Genomic DNA, 18972 nt, shown 5'->3' with positions numbered 1-18972 from the left:
ACGCAGCGATGTCCTCTGCTGGCGTCAGGTCATGTGTAGCGGCAGATCCACCTCCCGTTACACGGCGTGCCCGATTTATGTTGGCAAGCTTGGGATTCTCCCGTCTCCTGACATCATTGTAGCGCTTGGCGCAACGATGGGGATGCCAGCTGATGAGACAATTGTGGCTAATTCCTCTCACGCCTTTTTTAACCTACGCTGATTTGGGCGGGTTTCTCCCATCCCCATACAAAACAACTTCTCTGTCTTTGACTGTTCTTACAAGAACGTGGGTCTCCTCGGCTGTGAACCGCTCCTGGCGTGCGCCTGGTAAATCCGACATTATAATAGCAACCCGCCATGGAACTTGCGCCCTTGCGTTTAAAGGGAATGTTGGATAGCGTTCTGATTGGTTTACGTTACGCCCAAACCACACCTATGAATAATGAACCTACTTCAGACCAACCCATTATTGATTTGCGCCTGGTGCAAAAGTTATTTCTCCCGCCGGGAAAATAGCAACAGCGCCCAAGATCTGCCCAAAAAGTCACTTGCGCTTTGCGCTTCGCACTTGCATTTCAGATCGTTAAAATAGGGCCCAGTATGTCAAAAGTCAGAATTGAATTGATTTACTTTTATAATATCTTGTTGTGAATGATTCAGGTTTTTTTTGCGGTTGGAAGTTTGTCTTCATAATCTTTCTGAAAATTTGCTAATACTAATTTGTTCTTTCTCCAATATGACTTTTCGCCTGATGTCACCAAGCCCACAAAAGAGTAGGAGGGTTTTATTTTGACTTTGTGTAGCTTATACAGGTCCCCTCAAAAGTTTTTGAACAATGTCTGTAAGGTAAACACAGGCTGTGTCCGAAATAGCTCCCTATACCCTTAAAGCAGGGATGGGCATTCATGGTCCTGGAGGGCCACTGTCCTGCAAAGTTTAGCTCCAACCCTAATCAAACACACCTGAATGTCATTTCCAAGTCATACTGAAGCCTTTGATTGGGATTTTCAGGTGTGTTTGATTAGGGTTGGAGCTAAACTTTGCAGGACAGTTGCCCTCCAGGACCAGGAATGCCCACCCCTGCCTTAAAGAAATTACTCCACTTTCATAAAAAATCCTGGTAATTTACTCACCCCCATGGCATTCGAAATGTCTTTCTTTGTTCAGTCAAGAAATTAAGTTTTTTGAGGAAAACATTTCAGGATTTCTCTCATTTTAATAGACTTTATTAAGGCGGCAGTGGTCGAGTGGTTCATGTAGGTTGTCTAAAAATCGGCAGGTTGGTGGTTCAATCCCCGGCTCCACCTGACCAAGTGTCGAGGTGTCCTTGAGCAAGACACCTAACCCCAGCTGCTCCCGACGAGCTGGATGGCGCCTTGCATGGCTGACACCGCCGTCGGTGTATGAATGTGTGCGTGAATGGGTGAATGTGAGGCAATATGTAAAGCGCTTTGGATGGCCATTGGTCTATGAAAGCGCTATATAAATGCAGTCCATTTACCATTTACCATTTATTGGACCTCAACAGTTCACAGTTTCAATGTAGTTTAAAATTGTAGTTTCACCCCAGCTTCAAAGGGCTCTAAACGATCCCAAACGAGGCATAAGGGTCTAATCTATCAAAACGATTGACATTTTTGGCAAGAAAAACAAAAAATAAGCGCTTTTAAAACAACAACTTCTCATCTTGCACTAGCCGTGTGATACGCCAGCGCGACCTTACGTATTGCGTAACACATGATGTATGCAACACTATCGCCCCAGTATTTACAAGTGTGGAGACCATTCCAACTTTGTTGTATGTGAAATTATACTAATTAATGTCTTTGTGGTCCACAAATGTGCGTTTCACATACGCGTGTCCTTTCGACGTGCTTACGCAATATGTTGGGTTGTGCTGGCGCATTACACAGTTAGTGCAAGATGAGAAGTTGTGGTTTAAAAGCACCTTTTTTATTGCCGAACATGACTATTGTTTCACTAGATAAGACCCTTATGCCTCAGTTGGGATTGTTTAGAGCGCTTTGAAGCCGCGTTGAAACTGCAATGTTAAACTGCATTGAAACTGTGAACTGTTGTGGTCCAATAATGTCTATTAAATTAAGAACAATCCTGTAATATTTTCCTCAAAAAACTAAATTTCTTCTCAACAGAAAAAAAAGACACAAACAACTTAGATGACATGGGGGTGAGTAAATTATCAGGATTTTTTTATTAAAAGTAGAGTATTTCTTTAAATACTGCACTGTTTGAGGGGACAGCCATTTGTAGTGGTGTTTAAAATCATAGTGGAAATTATCGAGTGCACCTATTCAATCCCATAAAGCACTGCAATAATGAGTGTACATCCGATGTAGTCAAAGGACTCATCCAAAGTCAATTTTCATTGTTTTCAAAGTTTTCCATTTGGGATGATACTTGACTTCATACATCCAATAATAAACGACCATGACTATGAATGATGCAAAGTACAAATATCAAATTAAAAATGTAATTTGCTTTTATTTTTTTGTTATTTAACCCAGTGGTTCCCAATCTTTTTCAGCGTTTGGCCCCCCTTGTTTACGGTGCATTCCTTCGCGGCCCCCCAAAGTAGATTTGTGACAAAAACTGTTCTAAAACTCAACATTTTAATTAAAAAAACCATTAAATTATACAAAAAAGTAGTGCTTTTGGTTAGTAGCCTTATTTTTTTAGGTTTCATTACATAAAATTCATGATAAATTAATATATTTCATAAAATGTCATAAAACTGGGGCCCCCCTAGCACGTATGATGCTGTATTTTACCTCCTGTTTTAGTCAACCTTAAATTCTCATAGTTTAAAATGATGTGACTTTGAGCGGTTCATAACTCAAAGGTCACCATTTTGTCATTTTTGTTTGAGTGTAATGTATGCGATATATCTGACTTGAGTATTTTTGCTGTCACAGAAGAAAATGAGTGAGCGACGCATGGCCGCTCTGAAACAAAACAGCCAGGAGAGCGAATCAGAAGATGGTGAATCGACCCATCGCAGCTTCGCTGGTATGAATCTTCCCCAACCTCTCTAATTACACAGCTCAGCAAATGTGCTTGAGAAACGAACTGGTCCAGGGTCAGTTTAAAATGCGCCTTATATAAAGGTTGAAAATGAAAGGATAGATAAGCTGATCTTCAATAAATCATACGGGGGAACAAAGATAGTGAATTTGGTTTGTAATGTGCTGAGATATTCCTAGTGTCACGGTAACAGTATCTTGACACACAGAATCGTGAAACAGACACACAGAATTGTGAAAATTAAACAATTAAAACTCATAATAATACAGTGCCACAACTTCTTTTAGGTATCTCAGGGTTCTTTATAGAGTCACACTATCATTACTCACTGATTCTTTGAAATGAATCCCACTCTCACAATTCGTATTGACAATGCCCATTGATTATTCAATAAGTGTTTTGTTTCTCCAGAAGGCAGTACCTCAGATATCTCAGCATCTGCGCACCAGGCCATACCCATCCAGGTGAAGAATTACTACAAGAGCATCTCGGAGAATAAAGAGATAATCAAACTGGTGTCTGTACTCAGTACATCCATCAACTCTACCAAGAAGGTCTGAAATTGCCTTAATCTCCCTAAAAGAGATAAATCAAAAATTTTGTTTGTTTTAACAATCTGATGAATGATCCGAATTGCAGACGGGGATTATTTGAACACGTGATGTCTGAAATCTTTATTTCTGAAATTCCGTTTGGTGATCCTAGCCTCACAAAACACACTTAAGACTTATTTATTAAATATTGAACATGGAACATTGCTTTAGGAAATGTCTTTTATAGCAAAGCAAAACTGTATTGTTTCATTTGTGAAAATATGTCCTTTAAGAGTGTCACGGTTGGTGGTGGAGGATAATGACGAGGACAATGATATAAACAAACATATAACTTTTAATGAAAACGATATATATATTTTTGGAATGTGTTCTTGGAGACATGCCCCCCATTACAAATTTCTTTGAAGCTGGTCGTAAGCTGGTGGTTTGGTTGAGATGTTAAAGGACAAGTTTGGTATTTAACACTTAAAGTCCTGTTTTCATATTGTTTATTATGAAATAGAAAGGTTTTGACTGAAATTTGGACATATGATGCTGGCCCGAGAATTTTCGGTTTCTGTTGTATCACCTTCCACCTCTACAATGGCTGTATAGGTGCACTGGAACAATCCTTCCTAAAATGCATTAAACTTTCGTTTACAAAGACGTGAAACTCACAGAGTGGTCAGGGGTGTTCAATGATATGCTCACACAAAAATCGCTGCAAAATATGCTTTCCAACAGGTGTTTTACCATTCGTTGTAAACTTGTGGACCTATTTTTCCAAACACCTCACACCCGTATATTCTTCCTCTGAGAGCTTGAATAATAGACACTTCAGCCCAGGTGGTGGAAATAATCCACCTTTGCCAATTGCAAGAATACAAACAACGTTCCCGGCGTGGAGTAATACCGTACCTCACAGCACATCTAATACAAGTCAATGGAGTTGGACAAAACTACGATAAAACCTGTTGGAAAGCATCTTTTGCAGCAATTTTTGTGTGAGCATGTCAGTAAACACCCCTGACCACTCGCTGAGTTTAACGTCTTTGTAAACGAAAGTTTAATGCATTTTAGGAAGTGCTTTGGGGGTAGTGTTACAGACCCCAGTGCCTAGCCTGCTTGTTGGGTTAGGGTCCGGGACTGTATTATATTTATGAAATATAACTAGTTATTGTGTGTCTGATCAGGCTCAGTCATTACAAAGTGGAATAATTGACTCCGGTCCTTTGAATTATTTGAAAATAAAGCACACCCGCTTCATTTCGTGGCACATTACCACCTTGGGTATGCATTATTTTTGAATAATTTAAAAGCTTGTCGTCAATTTTCTTTATGTATTTTATCATATGAAAACCTGTTTGTAAAATTCAGGTTAAAGTCTCATAATATAATTTTGAAATTAGGAGTTTGATTTCTAGCATTGATTTCAATCTTTGACATGACCTTATTCAGTAAATATTACAAATATCAAGGCAAATGAGTTGTCATAAACTGGGTCACATGTCAGCTTTAATACTTGTTACTACTTTGACAATATAACATGTACATTTATTCATTTTGCAGATGCATTTATCCAAAGCATTGAACATTTTAGCTGTATTTGAGTAATAACATATTATGCAACACATTTTACAGGAAGTAATGAACTCGCTGGATCGCTTCAGTATTTATCACCACATCTGGAAGAAAGATCGAGAGGAGACCATCCTGAAGTTTACCCAGGGGAATCCTCTGCTGTCTGAGTTTGAGTCTCAGATCCTGTACTACAGAGATCTGGAGCGAGAAATCAATGCAGAGCCTGAGTTTATCTCAGTGGGAGCTCTGGCTTTATATACAGGTAGACACTGACCCTGAATCAGCAGAAACTGTGACTGTATTAAGTGACACATTATGATCTCATTGATTCAGCGAACCATCAATCCACCCATCATCATTAAAGTAATCCAAATTACCCCAGTGGATTAATAAATGTCTTCTGATACAGACTATTCATATTTGGCGCTTTTTTTACAGTCACTTACCCATGTACTGTAAAAAAAATAAATCAATGTGGAAAGTTCAAATGTGGTGGCACGTCAATAATCCCGAATGTCATTGGTTTTTGCTTGTCTCATGACAAAACGCGCATAATGTATACTAGAGACTGTCCTTCGAAATAAAATGACCTTTGTTCAAGCAGCTTATTAAGACCTGCAGCAATGTTTTAAGGATAAGCACCCCTAACTGACAGCAGCTTATTACAATGTGGTTACACTTCAAGGCTGTTTGAATTATGTGCTTATGCGTCAGATTAAATGCTTTTAAATCTCAGAATTTGTAAAATTAGAAATGATTTCGTAAACATTTATGGGTTTAAAGATATTTTGGAGCATCTTACCTCAACCCTACCCTAAACTCAACCACTTCCCAATAGTGATGCACCGAAATGAAAATTCTTGGCCGAAACCGAAAACCGAAAAAAGGAAACCAAGGCCGAAAAACCGAAACCGAAATAAATTATTATGCCAATTATTAGTACAATTGCATTTATGGCTATCACTGTGTGCTAACTTTACTAGGGGTGTGTGACAGATATAAAAACTCACAGTTCGGATCACATTACAGTTTTTGAGGCACAGATCAGATTATTTTTCGGATCAGCAAAAAGCAGGTGGGAAAAATCTAATAAACAATAAAGAAATTGCAAACATTTATAAAAGAGAACAAAGTTGTACATTAATAAGGTCTGAAATTAGCATTAGGTACAGAAATCAAATTAAATTAATCATAACACAATAAATTATATTATAAAAAATAATAAAATATAAATAATAAATAAAAAATATATTATTATTTTTTAGAGCTATTTGTCTCTTTGTCATGGGTTGTTTGATCAACATTAATGACACAGACTTCAGTAGGTTAATCTGACTGTAATCTATACAGACATAAACAAATGTTTTTATTAGAAAAAGAATACTGTGGAGAGAATTTTGTTTATATGTGCCCTGTCAATAACAGAGAGAATTTATGTTTGCTTGTTTTTTTTAAACGCGGCTCTATTCAAATTATTACTCTAGTGCAGCACTGATTTGGAGACATTTACAGTACATTAAAACATTAGGAAAGGTGAAGAAAAGAAACCGATCCACCATTGCAAACACAGTTTAGAACAAACAAGAAGACAACAAAGAACAGGAATCAAACAAACATGCTCCAGGGCTTTCTGTTCTTGGAAGAAGTAAAAGTTAAAGAAGAAAAACGATAGTGTGTGTGCAAATGCTGTCTATTTCCTTTGTATAATTGTTTATAGTGGAGTGCCATGTCTTAATATGTTCACGCGCATGCGCTGTCGTACGCGGACTGTACGCGCACTGTCCGCGCGGTCTCAAATTTTGGGCTGCACGCGGACGGTCCGCGCGGCCGGCCGCGGACCCTCTTGATGACGAAAATGACGTCATGCGGACGGCGCGCATACGCGGACGTCCCTAGTATACTTTCGGCTTTAATCTTTGCAGACGCGTGCAAACAGCTGGACCCTGAGTGAAACCTGCTTGAGCACGAAGGGGAGGGGTGGGAGACGACTGATCACCGTGAGGCTGAGTGAAACCCAAGCGCTAGCGCACAGATGAAAGGGGGGCGGTTGACATTCATTTTCGGTTTACATTTTCGGCTGGATTTTTTATTTCGGCCCGAAACCGATAATGCCATTTTCGGCCGAAATTTTCGGCGACCGAAATTTCGGTGCACCCCTACTTCCCAACAATATAAAACACAAAATGCGGGTAAAAGTATGGGTATTCATTGCATAAATTGACCAATAGTAAAAAGTATTACGAACAACTTATGTTGCAAACCTTGCAAACTGAAACCATGCAAATTATTCAAACATAAACCCGTACATTAGAGCATGACGCATCAGTCATGATAGTCAATGGCACTTCACATAGCTGACGTATGCAATTGATCACAAACTGAAAAAAATGATTCATTGAATTTAATCAATTTTTTTAAGGTAAGTGGTTGCAATTAATTTATTTAAGCTACATTTAAACAAAAGTTTTATCTTTTTTATGTTACTAATCTTTTTTGTTTAAATGTAGCTTAAATAAATTGATTGCAACCACTTACCTTAAAAAAATTGATTAAATTCAATAAATCATTTTTTCCAGTGCAAGACACACGAGAGCCAATGCTATTTCCCATTCAAAGATGACGTTCTTCTGGCAGGAGTTTTTGAACAAATACAAAACAGATCTGAGATTTTTAGTGAACGCTTTTGCATCTGTTTGTCATCGATCATTGATCTCGGCACACATAATTTGACTGAAAAAAATGATTCATTGAATTTAATCAATTTTTTTAAGGTAAGCGGTTGCAATCAATTTATTTAAGCTACATTTAAACAAAAAAGATTAGTAACTTAAAATAAAATATAAAACTTTTGTTTAAATGAAGCTTAAATAAATTGATTGCAACCACTTACCTTAAAAAAAAATTATTAAATTCAATGAATCATTTTTTCAGTGTATGCTGTGTTTTACATTTATATAATAAAAATAAATGCATTTAATTATTTGCTCAAAATGCCTGAATAATGTAAAGTGTTATATAAATACAATTAATCCTAGTGGTTTAAATTGAAAATATATTCCAATACATGTCATCATTGCAGAAATACACCCCAATATATAATTTCATGAATACCGTAGTCGAAAGTTTTCGACTCGGCGCTAATTTAGTAAACGCTTCTGTGGGTCGTATTTGGGGAACGGACAAACGACTTAAATGTGCTGTGTGTAAATTTCAGCGGCATCTAGTGGTGAGATTGTGAATTGCAACTAACAGCTCACCCCTCAATTTTAAAACGCATATGGTAGCCATCACAGGACAAACATGTCGTTGTCTGAGACATCGTAGGGACGAAACACGCTCTGTGAACAGTTTGTCCGTTTAGGGCTACTGTAGAAACATGACAGTGACTTCCATGTAAGGGGACCCGCGGTGTATGTAGATAAAACGGCTCATTCTGAGGTAATAAAAACAATACAGTTCATTACGTAAGGTCTTTATACTCCACTGATAATATAGTTATATATATTATATTACATTTTTGTCAAAAGATCCTCCTAAAAGATATGCAATGCACCTTTAAACAATCGTGTGGGTTGGAGGATAGGTTGAATTAACAAACATATATCTTTGCTTCAGAAGATATTTATTAACCCACTAGTGTCATTTTGAATTACTTTAATGATGGATGTATGCCTTTTGAAAATTACGAATTTTCATATGTATTTCATATATTATTACATTTATGAATGAACGATTACATAAAAGTCTTCATTACTGTGACAGTTTGGCCCTTATTCCTTGTGTGTTGGTGATCTCATCCACAGCCGATCTAAAGATGGCCCTTACTGCTGAGACCAGAAGTTGGATAGTGGATTTCGGCCACCACTGTAACAGGAAGTATCGCACGGAGATGGAGCAGATCTTCAATTTTGTGGATGAGGCAAGCAAGAAACTCAACAGGCAGATTAATGACCTGGATGATATCCGCATCACCATGGCGACACTCAAAGAAATCAGAGAGCAACAGATCTCCATAGAGTTTCAAGTTGGTCCGACGGAGGTAAAACCAAACAATCATACATTGAACAATGTTAATGGAGTAAAACATTTACACATTTTGGAGCTATAACATCTTAAAAATAAATTTTACAGTAAAAGCAGGGTTGTTTCAAGCCACGGTTCATTTGTCTGCAGGAATCGTACAGTATGCTACATAAATACGGGCTGTCGGTGGCCAAAGAGGAAGCTGAAAAAGTGGACAACCTTCGGTACACCTGGGAGAAACTGCTGGCCCGTAGCACAGAGGTGCAGAATGAGCTTGTAGCCCTGCAGCCAAACTTCAGAGGGGAACTCATCAAAAATGTTCAGACCTTTGTGGAGGACTGCCAGCACTTTTACCAGGACTATGAAAGGGTGAGTTCTGCTATTCGCTTTTCTCGCTTTGAGAAGGTCCCTCAAGCAATTATGATTTCGAGCCAAAACACAGTTGTTTTTCTGCGCTTCTGGGGGATTTCTGTACCATACGATGCCAGAAATGAAAGCCCAAAATATTAAAGTGCTTCTCTGAAACTGATATACCCCATCGTACATAAAAGCATGTGTTTGTCATTCGTAAATAAACAATGTGTTGTGATTTTGTACATATTAAATATTCAGGATGGTCCCATGGTGGTAGGATTAGCTCCTCAGGATGCCAGCGACAGGCTTATTATGTTCCAGGTACAGTATCCTATTATTGACCATATCTGGTTCAACGTAGCAATTAACAAAATATGATGAGCCATCAACAGTCAAACTGAGCATGCTCAGCAGGCTGTAAACGTTAAATAATTCATAATATCAGCATTGGAATGTGTACTACAGATTTTACAGATTTGTTACAATGATCTGGTTTTTCTCAGAATCGCTTTGACAACCTTTTCCGCAAATACGTCACGTACACCGGAGGGGAGGAGCTCTTTGGCCTGCCCGTTACCCAGCATCCTCAGCTCCTGGAGATCAGAAAGCAGCTGACGCTTCTCCAAAAACTCTACGGCCTCTACAACAACGTCATCGACACGGTCAACGGCTACTATGACATCTCATGGGCCGACATCCACATCGAGAGAATCAACAACGAACTCCTGGATTTTCAGGCGAGGTGAGAAGGTTCCAGATGTCAGATTAAAATTCTGTCCTTTCTAAATTGGTCAAAAATTGTCCCGCCGGCTATCATGTAATAAGTTATATTGAAGGGCATGAATGCACCGGAGGATTTCAATTTGGCTGGCCTGGTCTGAGTGTTCACAGAAGTGTTTTTTTCAGAATGGATTAATTCTTGATGCCTGTCAAACACTGAAATGAAAGTTAGCCGCTTCAGAGCAGGTACCAGGGTAACACAAAAGTCAGTTGGGAAAATAAATAGGTAAAAGATTTAATGTTAAAGGCGAATTGAGTAACTTTTAGAAGGATTTCTCAACAGAAATGCAATATAATGAACATTACTATATTATCAGTGGGGTATAATGATCTTACACTGAACTGAACTGAACTGAGGTGTATTTATTACCTTAGAATGAGATGTTTTTCTCTACTTACACAGCGGGTCCCCTTACATGGAAGTCGGCAATTCGCGCCACCACGCTTCTACAGTAGCACTAAATCAGTGCTTCTCAAATAGTGGGGCGGGACCCCCAGGGGGGGCTCGAAGTGACACCAGGGGGGGCACGCGAGACCCCGGGGAAAATACTTTTTCAGAAAGTGATTTTTTGCACCGTCACTTAAAGAATTACACCCCAATCACGCTGATAAGCCGCTTGAGTTTTTTATTATTATTTATTGATTATATTTTATTTAATTTTTCAGTATCAAATGGTCAAAAAATATTATACTTTAAATAAGGATTAATTTTTTTATTTCAGGCAAATGATGCATTTTAAGTCTTTTCTGTTACAGACTAAAAAACAATGTTAATAAAGTTATTCTTTGTTGTAAGTTAATTGATTTTTTTTTGTGTTTTCTTTAATGTTAATAAGGATACAATGTTTTGCAGATGTGTAATTTTATAGACAAATTATACTATTTACAGTCGCGGCGGAGAGTTGGGGGGGGCGCAAAATGTTTACTTCTTCCTAGGGGGGGCGTGACAGAAAGTAATTGAGAAGCACTGCACTAAATGGACAAACTTCTCTTAATACAATTGCGCATTTTGTCAGTACGTTGTTTCAGACGATGACCTGTTTGACCTGTGGTGGCTACCATAGCTTTCGAAAAGGAGGGGTGAGCTGTGGACTGAGCCGTTGGTTGCAATTTACAATCTCACCACTAGATTAAATCTACCCAGTGGACCTTTAAAGAGTGACTAAAAAGTAACCCTAAACCAACTTTTTTTAGTTAATGATCTGTAAGAGGCTGTTTACACTTGGCATTAACATGCGTTTTCGTCAATCGGATCACAAGTGGACGACGTTAATGCCAGGTGTAAACGGGGTTTGAGCTCGACCACTTTCAACCACATCCAGAGGTAGTCGAAACCACTTTCGATCGGATCGCTTTGGAGTTGCGGAACGCACATGTAGTTGAATGTGTTCGAACAGCCACACGCGACCGCCTTCTCTCCGCCCATTTATCTAATCTGAGGTATTAAGCACAAGTTTTACATCTTTTTTTGACTTCTGGTGTGAACATACGGTGAACAGCGCTATTTTTAGCTTTTCATTGATAAAACTAAAGCGCTGATCTCCGTAGTTTCGTTTTGAAAGCGTGTGAAAGTTGCGCGATCCTATTTCATCAATTGCGCTGAAAATTCAGAGAAAGCTCTTACATACACACGTACAAAACTCTGTGAAGCATGTTTACTTGCTAAACAAGCAGTGGACTCCGACATAATATTAGTTCGCGTCCATATAAACTCATAATTAATCCCGCTCGTGTTTGAATGACAGCAGAGAGACTCGCCCACCGTCTCACAGACCACCCCCTCACAGTATTCAGGACAGAAGCGGTCGAAAGTGGACAAAAGAGACGGATTTAAATACCAGGTTTAAACGTAATGTGTCTCTCTCGTCCACTTGTGATCCGATCGATGAAATTACATCCTAATACCAAGTGTAAACAGCCCCTAAGAATGGGGCTTTATTAGTGCTGTTCATTGATTTTAGTAACTTTTTTGACATTTGGGTATAAAGTGTTTCAATGCTACAATATATGGTGTAAAAACATCTGAGTGCTGACCTCTTCAGGTTGAACGGTGGCTACTGCAGTTGAATTTTTCAATTGGATGTTGCGGTACCGTGTCACGTCCGACGTGGCGTAAGCAGGTCCAAGCTCCTTGTTACGATCTCACCACACCTTTGGTATGAGCTCTGTTCGTCCCATCTATCTCCGTTGGGGTCTTCCCACTTTACTTGCATTTTTCAAATATTGCCAGTGGGTGGAGTCCGGCTCTGACCAGGGGTTTAGTTACTCTTTAAAGCTGCAATCTATAATTTTTGCCTTTCTATCAGCATCTCTGTTTGAAACAAAATTGCAGGTTACTTATTATACCTTCACAAAAAATCTAATGACAGCAAACAGATTTTTAGGTACTTGCTCAGTAACAGATTTTTAGGGTACAGTACTGTACGCGCACTGCCATATTTTTAAAACCCTGCATACATTGTACGCATAGGTAGCACATGCGTGTAAAGGAGAATGTAGTGTGTAGCCCAGGAGATGCTTTGCATTTTGTAGTAATGCGCATGAGTTGAACGTCTGTTTACACTTACGAATCAAATAAACTATACTTTGCAAGGCTGTGCTTTCGACCCTGCGCGTACGTTCGAGTACACATAAAAAACAGACTATACTCCAGGCTTAAGTCTTATGGTGCATTCACACGCGTTGTTGGATGCTTGAACATTTGAGTTTACTTGCTTAATTCGCGCGTGAAATTCTAATCATTCGAGACATGGGAGGGGCTTCTGTGACTCCGCTGAGACTCCGCTCGCTTCCTGTAATCATGTCACTACTACAGAAAGGGTCTGATTGGTTAATGCGGTCCGGAAGTCCGCCGAAGTTCAGATTTTCCAACTCGTGCGTTTCCCTTGGCAACGCTCAATTTGCACGCGTTCCTCGCCGCAGGATGCCTAATCGCGTCTTTGCATTGACTTAACATATAAATCACTTGCGCTTGCCGCCTCTACCGCGTCTGGTGTGAACCCTGCATTACACTTAAAGCTTGTTCAGCAGTTATCTGACCCTGCTGAGGTTAATAACTGAATTGCAGGTGTCGAAAGCTGCCCCGGGGCCTTAAAGAGTGGCAGGCGTTTATGGACCTGAAGAAAACCATTGATGAAATTAGTGAGTGCTGCCCCCTGCTTGAGCTGATGACAAACAAAGCCATGATGACCCGCCATTGGAAGAGGATCACTGAGGTCACAGGTCACACCTTTGAGGTTGAGACAGATAACTTCAAGCTCCGCAATATCATGGAAGCACCGCTTCTGAAGTACAAAGAAGAAATTGAGGTTAGAATTAGTTTTTATCATTTATTCTTTTGGATGACAGTAAAGTTATTCCTTTTAACCATTATTATAACTATGGGGCTGCATTTGAGCAGGACATCTGCATCAGCGCTGTGAAGGAGCGAGACATTGAGCAGAAACTCAAGCAGGTGATTGCTGAGTGGGACAACAAGACCTTTACCTTCACCCAGTTTAAAACCAGAGGGGAGCTTCTTCTGAGGGGTGACAGCACATCGGAGATCATTGCTAGCATGGAGGACAGTCTGATGATGCTGGGTTCCCTCATGAGCAACAGGTGAGAGATTAAAACAAGTAATGCAGTTTTGATTCTCTTATCAATGTGACATCACACTGATAAAGCACTCCTGCATTACCATAGTTTCTGCCCCTAGCGAGTATTATGCTGTGCCATACGTAACTGCGTCTTTTATCTCCACAGGTACAACACCCCATTCAAAGCCCAGATCCAGAAATGGGTTCAAAATCTCTCCAACACCTCAGACATCATTGAGAACTGGATGACTGTGCAAAACCTTTGGATTTATCTTGAGGCTGTATTTGTGGGAGGAGACATAGCCAAACAACTGCCGAAGGTAATGCCTATAATTTACTCTGAAAAGTTACAGCGAAAGTGTCATATCACAAACTACTTTAAGTGAAAATCACCCATTTTTTATTTTTTTACCTTTTAGGAGGCAAAGCGCTTCTCAACCATTGATAAGTCCTGGGTGAAAATCATGACCCGAGCTCAGGAGATGCCCAATGTTGTCCAGTCGTGTGTGGGGGATGAGATTATGGGTCAGCTACTGCCTCACCTGCTGGAACAGCTCGAGATGTGCCAGAAATCTCTCACGGGGTACGCCAAACATCTGCTTCACTGTCAAGCCCTCATGTCTGACAAGCACAGGATTTATGTAGCCAGGTTTTTAGCCTTATGCAACTGGGAATTATTTTGCAAACCTGTCTAATTTTCTCTCGTCAATCAAGAGAAAACACTTCCCCGCCAATGACGAGTATTTCCGTCTTTCCGCAATACCGCTATTATCCACCAGGTTACTTTTTAAAACCGGAAGTACAAAACGAAGGAGCAGAGGACAGCAAAAACAAGGGCATTAAATAGGGAAGCAAATCAAGAGGGGAACAGGTGACATGAATCAAACAATAATGAGGAGAGGATGACAAGGGAGCGGGGAAAAAGTGACGAGACACGGGAAAAACGTGGTCTAATATAACAATACTGAGACCATGCGTTCCCACACAAAATATTGTACTGTCAGAACCCTGCCATACTGAACTAGATATTAATACTAAACAAAACTCTGGCAGGATCCTGACAAGATTATCTTTAATGCTGTTGCTCCATTACTTTAAACTCTGTTTTAAATCTCAGTGAGGGATTAACTTTAAACTTGCATATGAAGAGGTTTAAATATGTTTTTTACAATTAAATGTCTGCACACCGCGAGCGTGGTGGCAATATTCAAAGATGCGTTTATTATAAAGTCTCAACAAAGTGAGTTTGGTGGCTCAAAAAGATTATTAACAGCAGCGGGGACAGCTACCGATGATCGTATGTGCTTCTCCTCTGTCACGCACGCCCCAGTCAGACGAAGGACATTAGGGACTTTAAGCAACAACCTCTGGTGGAACGGCAACGGCATTCTGACGTTGTATTGCGCATGCGCAAATTTATCTGCTACTTTGCGACGTTCTACTGTAACGGTCTACTACGGGAGAACAGCTGATTTGCCATAGTCGCTACAACGTGAGAGATTGTGTAAATAAATGTTACGTTTTATGGCATATGACATTGTAATTGCATCAGTTTATGATTGTACCACAAGTCTTTTATATAATATGTGTTAAAATGTTTTAAATTTAAGCTAATTTTAAAGATTTTTAAGTATTCATTGTTTTCAAGTATTGCTTAAATCTAGGTTTTTAGACTTATTTACATCATACAATAGTAAAAACCCCTCTTCTGACAAAAGATTGTCATTTAATTCCAAAACCAACCCTTCTCTTGCTTTTTTAAATGACATTTTTTAGTTTCTCAATAAACAAATTAATGCCACGTTGTGCTGTCATGTTTACGGTTGCTTAGTGATTTTTACGTTCCTGGCTACGGTGGTGTGACAGCATACTTCCGGTCGCCGTAGCCGTTCCATTCCCAGCTGTTGCTTAAAGTCCCTAGTGAATGAACAGACACACGGTGGCGCTTCATGACAAATGCGTCGACATTATATCACAATATCTGAGCGTTGCAACATTTCCTGTCACAATATTTCCTGATCTGTTAATCAATACAATTGTTTTAAAAGATCGTCAAATGTTTTATTTGAATCAGACCTTTAGATTAGCCTACCGTTGTATGTAGGTGATTTATAATACAAAAATTACATTACCTTTACCTGCATAAACTGTTTATTTCCTTTTTGAATGACAACGTCAACATTGTTGCTGTTTAATTACACCGGAAAATTCAACATGGCGGACAAAATAAATCGCAGACTAAGGATTTAATACAGTTTAAAGTTTTAATCTAAGATTTGTTAATCTGTGTTTAAATTTAAGTGGTGCAACACAACTCGAATTAAAATTAAACTGAGATCAACAAACCCTATAGCTCTAAACTCTGCTTAATTTAATCCTTGTTGGTGCAACCAACCCTATGTATAATGTAAAGCTTCATTTTATATATATATTTAATTTGAAAATATATTTAATTTTAAACCTTTATAATTAACATATATTTCAATATGTATTTCAGGGGTAACAAATACAATACATTTCTAATTTTACATCCCATACTTATATTTTTTTGTGCAAAAAACAAACGTTTGTATTAAAGGTATGAAGTATAAGTATAAAATGTATAAATATATATAAAATATAAAATTATACGAATATTTTTTGCAGTTGAAAAATTTAACTCATTCCCCGCCAGCCATTTTTTTTAAGTTGCTTGCCAGCATTTTTTTGTGATTTTCACATAAGTTTTTTTTTTATAAATTTGGTATCTAGTGTCCATTTGGATAATCTCGGTATTACAGATTAACATAAAACCTCATCAGGACGTTTTTTTATGCAAATGGCAGGGAAAGAGTTCATTTGAATCTTTTCAAGCCTGTTATGTTTACAGATTTGTAACATAAAACGTTTTTCTTCCAGTGCGACGTCAATATAAATGCTTTAAAATATATTTATTTGTATAATATATATTTTAAAATATACAAACAAGGCCAGAAAATACATTGGTGAAAAATAAATTTTTGTAAACATATTTCAAAATATATTTCAGTTCAAAGTACAGACCATTTTTGTATTTTTTTGAAATATATTTAAAATTATATTTAAAAAGATATTTTTTGCCATATCCTGTGTATCAAGTGCTTTATTTCGCAATAAATGTTAAACATGATTTTATGCTCTAAAGGTACCTGGAAAAGAAGCGCTTGTTGTTTCCACGTTTCTTCTTCGTGTCAGATCCGGCTTTGCTGGAGATTTTGGGCCAAGCTTCTGACTCGCACACCATCCAAGCTCACCTCCTCAATGTCTTTGACAACATCAAATCAGTCCGCTTCCACGATAAGGTAATCTTATTTTACAATAAGAAAGCAACACTTAGTTAAGTCAACCTATTTAAATGGTACATATCATGAAAATCTGTGTTTAAGTCTTCATGTTTAAGTGCTATAATTGGGTCCCTTCTATCAACCTAAAAATGTGAAAAAGATTAACCCATTAACCAAGTTTTGGTAAACCATTCTCTTTAAGCATGTGAAAAAATGGGTATTGAAAAAAATTGAAATTGAATAAATTGAAATTTAGCTCTCCTTGTGATGTCAGAAGGGGATAATACCGCCCTTCAATCGGCACTATTCAACCACCCAAACTGGCATTTAGTGCAGATATCAGCTCATTTTAATGGTAAAGGACACATTCAAAAACGGCATATTTTTGCTCACACCTACAAAGCGGTAATTTTTACATGTTATAATAAATTATCTGTGCCCAAACTTCACATACATACTCTGGAAGCACCAAAGATTTATTTTACATCTTAAAAAAGTCTTGTGAAATGGCCCCTTTAAATAGGATTGTGGTGCATGACATAAAAAATGTACTGTAGTAAATGTAACCATTATGGGTTTGATTTCAGATGTATGATAAGATTCTAGCGATATCCTCACGGGAGGGTGAGACAGTGCAGCTGGACAGACCCGTGGTAGCAGAGGGTAACGTGGAGGTCTGGCTTAATGCGCTCCTCAAAGAATCCCAGAGGTCTTTGCACCTTGTCATCCGTCAGGCTGCTCTTGCCATTCAGGACCCTGCCTTTGAATTGATCGAATTCTTGGACTCCTTCCCTGCACAGGTATAGGGCAGTAACAGTAAGTTCTTATAAAGTAAAAAAAAGACAACATGGTAGACTGACTGTTGCACTTCTTTGGTTTAGGTTGGTTTACTCGGAATTCAGATGATCTGGACCAGGGACTCTGAAGATGCTTTGACCCATGCTAGACAGGACCGTAAGATCATGGCTAAAACCAATCAGTATTTCCTTGAGCTCCTCAACACTTTGATTGACATGACCACAAAGGACCTAGGAACTGTTGAACGGACAAAATATGAAACACTGATCACCATTCATGTACATCAGAGGGACATCTTTGATGATTTGGTGAGTGCCAATCTTTTTAGATTGTTAGCAATGGGCTAACAAGACACACAATCGATAAGGAACCAATCAACAAAAAAACTACAAAGAAATACGAGACAGGAACTCAAGATACAAACTCAAATCCACAGAACAAGTTAGTTAGTTACAGTAGTTAGTTAAATGACACAGGGCCAGAGAAGTGATTTGAGCTAAAGATCCTAGTATCACCCTGCAATGAACTTGAATATATGCTAAGATGGCTCAATCAAATCCTCATTTAAAAGTCATTATGTTTCATTATCTCAGCTGGCATTGTTGCCAGCCCATTTGAGTTTAGTACAGGAACTGTTTTGTCAGGATTTTGAACTTTAATATCTTTTGGCTAACAGACCTCCATTTGTTTAAAGCTCCACTATAGCCAAAGGCAATTAGCTTAATAGCAGTCACCCAAATTACCGTTCAGCAGTCGCTCCTAGTTTAATATGATTTCGTTTCCTAGTGCTTTCATCTTAGTTTCTCGTATTTTGGATGTTTTTTATATTAGTCGACATGGTTGGATGTCTTAGCGGCCGATCAAACATGTTTTAAAAGCTTGAAATGCGAGGCAAACCGCACTGCCTTTATTCAAGTGACATTATTCAAGAAAAGAGCAGTGCGTTGCGTTTTGTTATATTGCTACCACCGAGGCAGCTGTCCTGTTAATTAAATATTG

The 18972-nt window shown here is 38.6% G+C and overlaps 1 protein-coding gene across 3 annotated transcripts in view; it reads left to right on the top strand.

The window, feature by feature from the left end:
• The window catches only part of dnah5 (dynein, axonemal, heavy chain 5), a 149806-nt gene that overhangs the window by 37562 nt on the left and 93272 nt on the right, over positions 1-18972 (top strand). For all 3 annotated transcript variants that reach the window (XM_073871872.1, XM_073871870.1, XM_073871871.1), the window contains 14 exons: positions 2916-3009; positions 3436-3578; positions 5199-5400; positions 8942-9177; positions 9312-9530; positions 9774-9836; positions 10019-10257; positions 13363-13603; positions 13696-13895; positions 14040-14193; positions 14293-14456; positions 17037-17193; positions 17763-17975; positions 18057-18281. In XM_073871872.1, coding sequence (XP_073727973.1) covers positions 2916-3009; positions 3436-3578; positions 5199-5400; positions 8942-9177; positions 9312-9530; positions 9774-9836; positions 10019-10257; positions 13363-13603; positions 13696-13895; positions 14040-14193; positions 14293-14456; positions 17037-17193; positions 17763-17975; positions 18057-18281 — 2550 coding nt within the window. The remainder of the gene's footprint in view (positions 1-2915; positions 3010-3435; positions 3579-5198; positions 5401-8941; positions 9178-9311; positions 9531-9773; positions 9837-10018; positions 10258-13362; positions 13604-13695; positions 13896-14039; positions 14194-14292; positions 14457-17036; positions 17194-17762; positions 17976-18056; positions 18282-18972) is intronic.

Source organism: Misgurnus anguillicaudatus, chromosome 10 (assembly GCF_027580225.2).
Source record: "Misgurnus anguillicaudatus chromosome 10, ASM2758022v2, whole genome shotgun sequence".
Taxonomy (NCBI): Eukaryota; Metazoa; Chordata; class Actinopteri; order Cypriniformes; family Cobitidae; genus Misgurnus; species Misgurnus anguillicaudatus.
This window is presented reverse-complemented; position numbering and strand designations above follow the sequence as displayed.